Source organism: Fulvia fulva, chromosome 9 (assembly GCF_020509005.1).
Source record: "Fulvia fulva chromosome 9, complete sequence".
Lineage (NCBI taxonomy): Eukaryota > Fungi > Ascomycota > Dothideomycetes > Mycosphaerellales > Mycosphaerellaceae > Fulvia > Fulvia fulva.
Genome location: NC_063020.1, coordinates 3,637,072 through 3,648,998, shown reverse-complemented (window position 1 = coordinate 3,648,998; position 11,927 = coordinate 3,637,072). Strand labels below are relative to the sequence as shown.

At 54.9% G+C, this 11,927-nt stretch overlaps 5 protein-coding genes across 5 annotated transcripts; all 5 read left to right on the top strand.

Moving 5' to 3' along the window:
- Positions 1 to 341: 341 nt before the first annotated feature.
- Positions 342 to 733, top strand: CLAFUR5_09725 (uncharacterized protein; the record flags this gene model as incomplete). The annotated part of the gene is made up of 3 exons (XM_047908873.1): positions 342 to 374; positions 420 to 476; positions 527 to 733. 3 exons carry the CDS (start codon positions 342 to 344, stop codon positions 731 to 733), a joined length of 297 nt encoding a protein of 98 aa, XP_047765902.1.
- A 188-nt stretch (positions 734 to 921) lies between these two features.
- On the top strand, positions 922 to 2,346 carry CLAFUR5_09724 (uncharacterized protein; the record flags this gene model as incomplete). The annotated part of the gene is made up of 6 exons (XM_047908872.1): positions 922 to 1,249; positions 1,299 to 1,562; positions 1,612 to 1,838; positions 1,896 to 1,913; positions 1,962 to 2,239; positions 2,289 to 2,346. 6 exons carry the CDS (start codon positions 922 to 924, stop codon positions 2,344 to 2,346), a joined length of 1,173 nt encoding a protein of 390 aa, XP_047765901.1.
- Positions 2,347 to 2,901: 555 nt separating this feature from the next.
- CLAFUR5_09723 (uncharacterized protein) lies at positions 2,902 to 4,581 on the top strand (the record flags this gene model as incomplete). Its single annotated transcript, XM_047908871.1, has 3 exons — positions 2,902 to 3,102; positions 3,155 to 3,366; positions 3,420 to 4,581. The coding sequence occupies 3 exons, from the start codon at positions 2,902 to 2,904 to the stop codon at positions 4,579 to 4,581; spliced, it is 1,575 nt and encodes a 524-aa protein (XP_047765907.1).
- Positions 4,582 to 4,770: 189 nt separating this feature from the next.
- On the top strand, positions 4,771 to 6,700 carry CLAFUR5_09722 (Sugar transport protein MST3; the record flags this gene model as incomplete). Its single annotated transcript, XM_047908870.1, has 2 exons — positions 4,771 to 5,949; positions 6,011 to 6,700. The coding sequence occupies 2 exons, from the start codon at positions 4,771 to 4,773 to the stop codon at positions 6,698 to 6,700; spliced, it is 1,869 nt and encodes a 622-aa protein (XP_047765906.1).
- A 1,167-nt stretch (positions 6,701 to 7,867) lies between these two features.
- CLAFUR5_09721 (TBC domain-containing protein) lies at positions 7,868 to 10,378 on the top strand (the record flags this gene model as incomplete). The annotated part of the gene is made up of 1 exon (XM_047908869.1): positions 7,868 to 10,378. The coding sequence occupies one exon, from the start codon at positions 7,868 to 7,870 to the stop codon at positions 10,376 to 10,378; it is 2,511 nt and encodes an 836-aa protein (XP_047766531.1).
- Between the last annotated feature and the right edge of the window lie 1,549 nt (positions 10,379 to 11,927).

The following is an 11,927-nucleotide window of genomic DNA, read 5'->3' as shown; positions in this document are numbered from 1 at the left end:
GCAGCGCGCCGTGCCTCCCCTCAGCCGCAGCTATGCTCGAGGAAGTGGTGTGGGGAGGTTCATTGGAGAGCGTCTTTTTTTGCCCCAATATGGCTGCAGCAACTCCATTTTTCGTCATCCCTACGAAGCATTGTACTTATTCAAACAGCTCACCGGTCATGTATGGCCTGTACAGTGGGGCACTCTTGCCTGGGGCACTTTCCTAAGGCATAAATACCGCCCACACACCTGGGGCGAAGTTCAATAGAGAACACACATTGGCCAGGCGCTTCTGGAAAGATAACCTACGTACACAGCCCCAGAAATCCCTGCCTCTTAGACATCAAAGGGGCGATCTGACCATGTCTGACGATGAGACACGGCCTGAGGCAGCTGTGCGTCTTCGAATCAAGTTGGGCCCTGAGCTAACATAGCAGCAGGATGAGGGAGACCAATCGCCAGCATACAGATCTATCATCCCAAGGGCGATACCCAGGGCAAGTGTTGGTTAGTGGGCGGCCTCGCCGATCTCGCTGATTCGTACTAGTCACAGTTCATGGAGGGCCAGAAGGTCTACTTCACACCGAGAAGAGGGGCACGAGAATGCTTGATGACTGTCGAGAGGGTGCGCATGACTGCGAATGGTGCCATGGAATACCAGCTACGAGACAATGCCAACAAGTTGTGGATGGAGCTTGGCGACCCGTTACAAGTAGCCTGGGTACCAGGAAGTAAAGTGAGAAAGGCGACTTAAAACCGATTGTGTCGCACAACCGACAGCTGAGCTGCAATGCAGCTCCGTCAAGGCATTCGGGCGTGGTGTGCCGCCGGGACAGATCCTGCATAATACCGCTGTCGCGATGCTGTCGTATCGTGAGAGATACCTACATCTTCTCTTCCATTGTATGTCCTTGTGTGAGCAACAACTCTATCCGCTGCATCATGGAAGACTGCGAGAAGTCCTTGCCAGCGGACTGTAAGCCAATGGCTTCGCAAGACCGCTCAATATCTGACCCTATGCCATTGACACCCATGTCTGGACATACCCTCGTTAACTCGACTACTGAGGGAAGTGTGCTTAATGATCGAGCTCAACGACGAAGCTTCTGGCGACGTCTATTAAGACGACAGACTAAGCTCGCTGATGTCGAGTCTGGTTCAAGGTCGCCCGCTGCTGCCACAGATAACAACGGAGACAGTACCAGCGATGAGGGTGACACAGCGAGCGACGAATCTGAAGTGTCTCTACCCGAGATGAGAGTCAGATCTTGTGAGTACCATGCGCTGTCACGTAAACCGCTGGTACTGATGTATTCCAGTGCAGAAGTTCCCGAGAGGCTACCCTTATCTGGCAGCCTTTGCAGACAGCGATGAGAACTTCATGCTATATCGCCGCTTCGGATATTTGCAGTCGCAGATCCTCCTCCAGAAGCAAGACGAGCTCCGTGTCCTTGAGGATCGTCTGGACAGCTTAGACCGAAGTGAGATGCATAACAATCCCACTAGACTGTGGTGTCGAGAGCGCCAGGGCGATGAGCGGAAGGCTTTGCTTACAGACATCGAGCAGAAGTTCTGCGAGTACTGTAGGCGCTTCTGATGCCACGCAGATGTTCCGACAGCTGACAAGCATAGCTCGACTTGTCCATGCAGCTCAGCGGCTTATGAAAGCCAACAAACCTACGGCGAACGAGCACACGAGCGTACTGAAGTTCATGGCTAGCACCCCAGTGGCAGATGAAGAAGCTGACTATGTCCTCCACAAGGAGGATCTCATCAACCTCCGGCCAGGGCGAGAGCATGCCTGGCTCGATCGAGCCATCGAAGGTTGCCTGAAATCGGCTCCTCGCTCAAAGCTTGCGGTGAGTAACATGAGGTGCCAGCACAGATGCGTCGACCAACTACTGACCTGATGGCAGAACATCTTCCGTTCGGAGGTACGGACATACATTCCATCACAATGCTTACAGCTGACATTGCCGCAGACATCACTGCGCAAATCTGACGATGAAAACCACATCTACTTTGACAAAAACCGCATCAATCTTTGTGCCTCCTCCATCATTACACTCATGATCTTGTTTATGTTGATTGTGCCTATTTACTTTCTCTACCATCTTGTGGAACGAAGCAACGGAGCAATGACTGGCAATGAGAACGCGATATGTATCGGGGTTTTGCTCATCTTCACCCTGGTGTTCTCGGCTGTGATGTCGTTTTTCACCAGGGCAAGGAGACATGAAATACTTGGAGCCGCTGCAGCGTACGTGAAAAGCCACACGATGCTGTATTGACTGCTGACTCTTGTGCAGATACTGTGCCGTACTAGTGGTCTTTCTTGGTAATGTTGGAAATGGCAGCGCTTCGTAGTCAGACACTGCTCGAAACATCGTCAATGTCTATGTTCACAGACGATGCAGTGATGGAAGCAATCGGCAAACGATAGCTAGCCTACACTCGCTTCAGCACCCGTTGTCGCACAGCCAGGAGCACATTGCAGCAGCTCTTTTCACGGACATGCTTCTATTTCTGGCGTGGTGTGGGGCCTAGGAGCTGCACATGCTCTTGCTTACAACACAAGTTTGGTTCTTTTGAGGCTGGAAGGATCTAACCAACAGACACATGCTCAACAACTGTATGAAACGTGTGCGCCTTTAGTTTCAACTTGGCGCCCGCTTGGCTAAGATGGCAGTGCCTGGCGGCTATGCTTCACGATGCCTTGAAGGGCGGCGGGCGGCAGGCGGCCTCTGCACAAGAGAATCGCCCTGCAACCTATGGTGGAAAGTTTAAAGACTCCATTGTGGCACCTCATCCTCATTTGCGGCATCACCGCATACGCCCCGTCCAACGGAACCTCACACCTGTGTATCTATACCATCTAACTGGCTTACAAGGAACGCCGTTGGCTGCCCAATATCAAGATCAATGATGGTCAGCCCAACAGCCTCGCCGGGTGTGACTGGCGTGGCCAACGAGAACAATCTGGACCAGTCGACGCAGGAACAACTGCGCATGATCTGGGAGGATCGCATGCAGCATCCGAGCAGAGGTATACCCCATGAACAAACATCAGTACTTCTGATGTCGTGGCATCCTAACATTGATGACCTGGAAGTTACCAGAGAGGTACGTCAGTCGCTGGCTTCGACCACGATCGCTCTTACTGACTGTACCGCAGGTCGACAAGCTCGAGACCACCTTTCGCAAGGACTACGGCTTCGAAGTTGAACGCACGATACTCCCGGCTGGGAAGCCGCAGCAGAAGATGTTATCCAACCTGGCCTCGTTTGTGGAGAAGCATGACAAGAAGCGCTCGCTCTTGATCATATACTACGCGGGCCATGGCAACGGAGGCGTAGGTGTGAAGGATGGCGATCTTGTCCTGGATGGGTATGTTCTCACTTATCATTATCTTCATGTACGTGATGCTGACCTGCTACCAGACGCCTACGGCCGGGCGACCCAGAAAGCAGCAGAGAGAGCATCGTGTGGTCAGAAGTAGAGTCGGCAATTCGTGGTGTGACAGATGCAGATGTACTGCTGGTCTTCGATTGCTATCACGCTGGCCGATTGTGCCGTCCTCTTGTCCGTTCAGCTACTCCCTCAAGTCACTACGACATTCTTGGCGCCTGCTCCGACAATCAGGTCACACCAAAGGGCGGCGACACCTCTTTCACCTCCTCACTAATCTGGGCACTGGAAGAACTTTCCAAGCTCAAAAGGTCTTTCACGATCTCTCAACTACGTGGCAAGATCATGCAGGGCCCAAATTTCCCAAAGGATCAGATACCAGCCCTGTCGCCACGAGAGGATCGAGACACATATGGCGAGGTCTACCTGTCACCTATCGGAGCACAACGAGCAACGGGCAATATCACCCCAGTTGAAGGGGATCGAGGGAAAACTTCAGACCGAGCATATCTTGACCTGCGCCTTTACTTTGATAGAGATGCCGACAAGGAGCACATAGGCAGAACCGCTGACGCCTTCAAGATCTTCCGAGAGGATCCGAAGCAGGATCATTTGGGGCTCAAGAGAGTCGAGCTTCTGGGGAGGTATACCACCAAGGAGCAGCTCATCATTCGTTTCATGGACACGCTCCTGGATCGGGTGGATCGTAAGAAGTTGTCTGTCGTGAAGCAAGCCACCGCAGAGGCTGTGTCCTCGGTCCTTGGGTCCGAGCATGACCTGGGAACAGTAGAGGATCCCCCGCATACCAACGATCAGACTGCTAGAGTGGCTCAACTGGTGCTAGGCGACCAACTGCCACGAGACGAAGGCAATCGTCACCTGGCTCCCCCGTCCACAAGCAGGCCAGTCAGCTCCATCGATGGACAGCACCCAGAAAGCGCCACAACCCTTCAAGATGAGGACACCTCTCGGATCCTACCAGATACGGCTGAACAAACACGACCTTCCCACCTCAAGGCTATGGGTCGTGAAGTCCGCAAAATGGCGATGAAGCTGTCGTGTTGGCATGGGACTGAAGAGATCGCACAGTCAGCAAGAGCCCACGAAGTAGATTCAGACCGTCAACACCACCCAGTGTTGAAGGTCGAACGACCACAACCTTCAGAAGCCTCATCGCTGCACGGCAAGGAATGATCCTACCACATGATGAAGCATGTTGTGTAGCATCAATGCCGCATCAATTTGCGGCCAAATATTGATGACCGGGATCGCCTCTTGGCTGGATCGCCTCGCTCCTTCCGCCATTTGTGGCACCTCACAATCAACGAGCTCCGGCTGTCAGCACGATCATGGAAGCAACCACGATGCATCACCCACGTCAGCATGAAGGTATCAACTGACAATGAAGCCGGCGTACATAACCGCGACGTAGCAGACCACCACGAGCTCGTCGAAATGGCTTCAAACAACGCTTCCGACGAACACGACGCGCTCCCAGCGTCAGACGAAGACAACGCGTCCTCGCAACCAGGCTCCTCCCTTCCACACGAGATCAGGACGTTCGCATCTCAACACAACCTGGAAAACAAACTCGACGTCCTCACTCAAGCCCACCATCTCCTCCACTCTGGCCGGCCCAGAAACGGTAATCTCGCACTTCCACTCACACCCCCCAACCTCACCGCCCTCAAAACCGAACCCACTTCAAAATGGTCCCAACCCTTCCTCCTCTACCTCTGCATCACCGCCACAGCCCTCGGCGCAATTGGCCAAGGATGGGTGCAGACGGGGATCAACGGTGCGAACCTCTACTGGCCGGAGGCGCTGCGTGTGGGCTCGGAGAGTGCGAGGGATAGGCTTGTTGTTGGAATCATCAACAGTGGGATTTACCTAAGTAATGCACTTCTTGGGTCGTGGCTTGTTGCGCCTTTGAATCAGAAATTGGGGAGGCGGGGCGCGGTGTTTGCTGGCGCGGTGGTTTCGTTGGTGTTTAATGGGGCGAGTTCGGGAGCGGGGGATTGGGTGGTGTTGTTGGGGTGTCGGTTGGCTTTGGGGATTGGGTTGGGGGTCGTGAATAGTACGCTCAATATCTTCGCAGCTGAGTGTGCGCCTGCTGCGATTCGGGGTGGATTGGGAGTGGCGTGGCAGATGTTTACGGCGTTTGGGATCTTCCTCGGGTTTCTGACGAATATGCTTGTGGACAATGCGCCAGGGGTGTCGGAATCCCTGAGGTGGAGGTTGATGCTCCTTGCGCCGGCTTTACCGACGATACCGTTGCTGGCGTTGATCTTCATGTGTCCGGAGTCGCCTTCATATTGGATCAAGCAATCTGGTGGGTATGATAAAGCGTTCCAGTCGCTGTGTAGGTTGCGCAATACTGAATTGCAGGCTGCGCGAGATTTGCTTGTGTATTACCAGGAGCAGCAGCAGCTTCCCACAGCATCCGAGGAGTCTCCTTATCTCAGGACGCTGGCAGAACTGTTCACGATGCCGAGGGTCAGGCGAGCCACAATCGCAGCTTACAGCACTATGCTCACACAGCAGCTTTGCGGGATCAACATTGTACGTTCACTGCCACCCTCAGCTCCATTGCCACGAGTCCGGCTGCTGACAATGTGCCCAGGTCGCCTTTTACAGCAGTACAATCTTCCTCGAAGCGAAGTTTACACCGTATGCAGCTGAAATGGCCAGCACAATCTTTGGTCTGGTCAACTTCCTTGGGGCAATTCCTGCCATCTGGACCATGGACTCCCTGGGCCGTCGCTCACTGCTTCTGCTCACCTTGCCATTGATGGCTGTCTCAATGGGTGTAGCAGGACTCAGCTTCAGCATTACAGACGACACCGTCAGATTTGGCATGATCACATCGATGATCTACCTGTTCTGCTTACTGTACAGTCCGGGTATGGGTCCTGTACCAGCTGCCTATTCGGCGGAGGTCTTTCCACTGTCACACCGGGAGCTGGGCACGTCATCAGCTGTAGCGGTTACGACCCTGTTCGCGGCTGTCTTGTCCTTGACCTTTCCGACATTGCTGAGTATGCTGGGCACTCAAGGCAGCTTCCTGGTCTATGCACTAGGCAACATGGTCGGCTGGGTCTTGGTGTTGTTATTTGTCAGAGAGAGCAAGATGAGGACACTGGAACAGCTCGATGAAGTGTTCTCTGTACCTGAAAGGCGGTTCATCGAGTATCAGCTGAAGGAAGTGGTGCCGTGGTGGATGAAGAGATATGTCCTCATGCAGAAGAACGCGGACCCGCCACAAGCTTTAGTCTCGACACAGTATAGCGCACTCAATCAAGACGACGACTAAGGGTCTGCCTGTTGACCTTTGCATATGCCAGCTGGGTGTGGAGATACCCTACAATGAAGGACGAGCAGAGCTACGTCCAGTCTCGGTGCATTCCCCGTCCCTGTGAAGTGCCATTGGCCGAGTCGCTGACAGTCCGAAAGTGATCTCGTTTCAATGGTCGTGAGCCGAATCTCATGAAAGCATAGCCCAGCTCTCCAGATGTAGTGTGGAAGTCAATGGTATGGTATTTGCTTTTCGACCAAGTAGGTCATTCCATGAAGGCATTCAATGTTGTCAGCAGACCGGTCTTGTTCGGTGGACACGCACGGAGATTGCTCTTCGCCTGCACTATGCTATACAGGAGGAACGCTGACAATTCACATCCTGATTTGTCCATTGTTTTGATGCTGAGCTGCGACCGAGCGCTCCTTGCCTGCAGGTGATACTGCGTGCTGCAGATGTGAGGCTATGAATCAGATCGCATGCTGTACAACATGCTGAAACATGTGGCCGAAGCCGCAGCGTCTGCTGCAGAGTGACAGGTCCTTAGCAGTCGATCATCAAGGCCTCGACCACATCTGAGACGCCGTTCGAGCGTTGTTCCAGTCGGCGGGATGGTTTGATGAAGGTTCCAAGCCGGACGCCCAGTACGAGGATGTCCCAGCCGGCGCTGCTTGCTTTCCCAGTTTTCGCGGGTCCCAATGGCATCGTCATCTCGGCGGTGAGGAGTGTGTTCCTAGGCGAGGGCGACGAGTAACGATAGCAAGATGGGCTGCAGTAATGATTAGTCGCGGGTGTAGCGAATGGAGACGCGGAAAATGGCAATCTCGCTCTGCACGAGCTAAGGTGGGCATTGCGTATTCAGCAGCGGCCGCGTTGAGCGACCCTGGATGGAACGGCCCCTTTCCTTGCACGTACTGTACGGTCCGCCAGGCGCCAGCCAGCAGGCCATGTTTTGCGGAGAGCGTTGCGCGTGTGCTTGTGTCCGTGTGTTGCGTTTGGTTTGTCGTGGTGTTGCTTCATATAAAACAAACACGCCGCCACCTCGCCCGCAATACCAGCTGCCTGCCCCAATGCTCGTCTGCTGCCGCTGCCAGATTGAAGCTAATCACGCGCGCCTGCTTAGATAGGTACAAGGGCAGTAGACTGCAGTGTACCGCGGCAGGGCATGTCGTTGGTGAGGGCACGATGCTGCTGGACGATGCGCGTGACGGCCCCGACACGCAGCATTCGGCCTCCTCACTGAAGGCATTGCGGTATGAAGAGGCGCAGGAAGACTTCACGCCGAGACGAGCTAGCCCGAGCAACACGACCACCACCTCCTCCTCCTCCTCCTCCACCCCGCCGCTGAGCAGATCCGAGCTGTCCTTCTCCAGACCACGGACCTCACCGTCCCCACGTCCCTTCGACGTCGCATCACTGCGCTCCAACGAGACCGGCATCAAGCGCGACAGCGGCATAGCGCCTTCTGTGTGCACCAGCGACAGCCACCCGTCCCTGCCCAACACTGCTGCAGGTGCGGCGCGAGAGCCGACACTGCCTACCATTGTCGTGCAGAATGAGGCATCGCTGGCGTCAATTGACGAGCGGAGCCGGTCGCCGTTCGCGAACAGGACGGGGTTGAGACAGCGACCGCGGCAGGCACAGTCAGCGTCGCCGCCGCGAGGCGTGGCCAGAATGAGCTCCTTCAAGGGTATCCAGACCGACATCCCTACCATCAGCGCAGATGACATCAACCTGGATGACCTGGCCACCGATAAGGTTTCGTTCTCTACCAGAGGCAGCCTTTTGTTTGGAGGCAAGAAGATGCAGGACTTGATTGCCGCAAAGGGCGAAGAAGGTGCACAACCCAATGGCACGACAACACCAGCGCCGATCGTGGGCCCGAGGCATGAAACACCGCACGACGAGACTCAGAGCCAGACTCAGGCTCAGACTCAGAGTGAGACTCAGGCCACCGCGGAGCGTCCCGACCATGTTCAGAACGACGAGAAGCCAAAGCAAGGCCTGGTCTCGGGGAGAAGGAAACCTAGCGTGCAGATGCTGCAAGCTGCTCTCCAGGGTGGACGCGTCTTGTCAGCAGAAGAGATTACGTTCTCTCTCAAAGTCCGGAGTATGTATGAGCATGGCGATGAGCGCGCCGCGACTTGGGTCGCACCACTGGACGAAGTACTGTCTGAGAGAAGTACGCCGGTCGATCGAGATACGAGCGTCACTCCGGACATGACCAACGGCGACATCCACGTTGCGAAGAGACGGCCAGACCACAATCCCTACACGATGGACAGCGCCGACCCACGTGCCAGCTATTACTCGAAGGCATCTCATGAGGTCGCGGGTGGCTTTGAAGACTGGGACGAGATTGACGGTCGCGCTGTCGACAGGTACGGCTTCATCCACGCAAACCGACCAGCATCTCGCTTTAGCATGGCATCTTCGATCGAGCGGCCTGGCATGCAGCGTATAGCCACTTCTCTGCGCATCGAATCGAATCGCGATCGCAAACTGGCTAGAGGCCCGTCTAGTAAGCGGTCCTCGCGGTCTCTGCCTCCCAAGTCGAGCAGCGAGTGGACACCCAAGAGAGGTCCTGAGTCGGTGCATAGTACGCATTCGAACACGGCCAGGAGGAATCCTTTCCGCTCCAGGACTAGGAAAGCAGTCGCTGAGGCGTCGAATATGCTCACGGTGCCGCCCGGATTGGCTGACATCAACGAGGACGAGGATGCTGGCAAGACAGCTTCGACATTGAAGCAGCGCGAATGGGCACGTGAGGAGAAATGGCAGAAGATGGCGCGACCTTTGCGACACAAGGGTGACCCCAAGGGTGGCGGCATGCGGTTCGATTTTGACACCACCGACTCCAAGCTCATCGAGCGCACCTGGAAGGGCATACCAGACCGCTGGCGAGCGACCGCTTGGCACAGCTTCCTATCAGCCAGCGCCAAAAAGCGCAACAGCACCACGACGGACGAAGAACTCATCGGCCAATTCTTCAAGCTGCAAGAAATGCCGTCACCCGATGACGTACAAATCGATGTGGATGTACCACGGACAGTCAACATGCATGTCATGTTTCGACGTCGCTACCGTGGCGGCCAACGTCTTCTCTTCCGAGTCCTGCACGCGGTCAGCCTTTACTTCCCGGACACCGGATACGTACAGGGCATGGCGAGCTTAGCGGCGACATTGCTATGCTACTTTGACGAGGAGAAAGCTTTCGTGATGATGGTACGACTCTGGCAGTTACGGGGTCTGGATGAACTCTTCCAGGATGGATTCGCAGGGTTAATGACGTGTCTCAACGAGTTCGAGACTCAATGGCTCGGTGGCGGAGAGGTCGCAGCCAAGCTGGAGGAACTTAACATCACCTCCACCGCGTACGGCACGAGGTGGTACCTTACATTGTTCAACATGAGCATCCCCTTCCCAGCACAGCTACGAGTATGGGATGTGTTCATGCTCCTGGGTGATGCTACGAGTAACGAGACTGGTTCCTTTGGTGGCGCCGACCTGGATGTCCTGCATGCGACTAGTGCGGCACTCATCGATGCCACGAGGGACATACTTCTAGACAGCGACTTCGAGAACGCCATGAAAGTCTTGACGAGCTTTGTCCCCGTCAAGGACGAGGATGTGCTCATGAGGGTTGCCAAAGCGGAGTATAAGATGAAGAAGAAAAGAGACGGCGTCAAGGCATAGAAAGAAACGGCGGCTAGACTATTTTCTACATGAAGCGGGATTGGGTGGGCAGGGATATGCGTAGATGGCGATGGGGCTGGCGGAACTTCTGGAGTCAGGAGGCCTGGCTCATGGACTTTCTTTTGTGATTCTTTCGTTGTTTGAGATACCCTGAATCGGATACGAGGAGCTTGTTTTTAGAGTAATGTAATGTACAGTGGTGGAAGGAAAGGATGAAATGTCAGATCTTCTCGAGCAGAGATGCTAGATCCCTTCTGTGAGTTTGTTTACGGTGATGCGAAGGAACTTACTGTTGACAGGATTCGTTCGCACATTATTTGGTCGCGACATGGGTCAGAACCGAGCGCAACTCGAGCTCGATGTGGTATGGTATGCAAGGTTCGTGGTGGATTTAGAGCGAAGCTGCATTCGGCAGTGGATTTGATCCCTGTGCCGGCGTTGGTGCTGGAAAGAGTAGGCATTCTTGGTGAGCGCCACGGCCTTCTGATGATTGATACCAGTCGATGCACAATCTTCAGTGTTGAACTTGCTGGCTTCTGATAGTCTGGCCAAAGACTATAGGCCGCCATATGTCAACACTCGCGTGAGGCCGTGCCTCGCATGCCATTGCTCGCGTACGGTCCCGTCCTGGACGTCGTACCATGAAGAACGAGCGTGAGCTAACGACTGGCTCCCGGAGGACGTGCAGGTGTCAACACGAGTCCAATGGATATGCAGAAGCTCGCTTGCGCACGCCGTGGCTGGACCCCTTCCTGATCATCGAGATTTTACGTAGCCTCCAATGAGGCAGTATTGTCGATCGTGTCGGTGCCGGGTCCTGTTTGGAATGATCGAAAACGTGGTGAGCAAGCATGGCGATCCTGTTCTACTACGTGGGCAAGGCCAGCCGATGTCGACAATGGTACGGGACGGTCACTAACGTGTTGTGCAGGCAATAGTTAGTATTCGTCTCGTCTATCGTCATGTTGCTGCGAGTGAAAGATCCTGCAAGCGAGCCTTGGCCCCTGGCTATTGAAGGGATACGGACGTGATGCAGTGGTCCCGCCTCGTATGGCGCTGATGATCTTCAAGAGATCGAGACGTGATGTCCAAGATGGGCAGGCTCGAGGCAGTTGAGCCACATATCTACGGCGACTGGCGGCATGGACGTGCCTGTGTGTGGCAGTCGCAAGCTATCTATGACGAGTCAGTGGCGCGTGCATAGCAAGACGACACGACCCGGATCGGCACATAGAGCTCTGTGAGCTCGTGCGGGAGGTGTGGCTGGTAAGGTCTGCGAGAGGCTGCAGGTGTTGGAGCTCCAGCCCAACTTGGTGGGAGCACTGAGCCGATGTGGCAGTTGGTGGGCTGGCTGATGAGCTGATGGGCCTTCTTTTTGAGCTGTATTGTCCTGATTCGTGCTGGGCGATGCAGCCAGTTGACAGGCTACTAATGGACCTTTCCGGGTTTGAGCGAGCTTCACGCTGGGACTCCGGAGGGGTGGATATGTGTGTCGCTGGTGGTTTTGCAAGGCGGTGGGTTGGCGATGCTTCGAGATCTGGAAGGCACT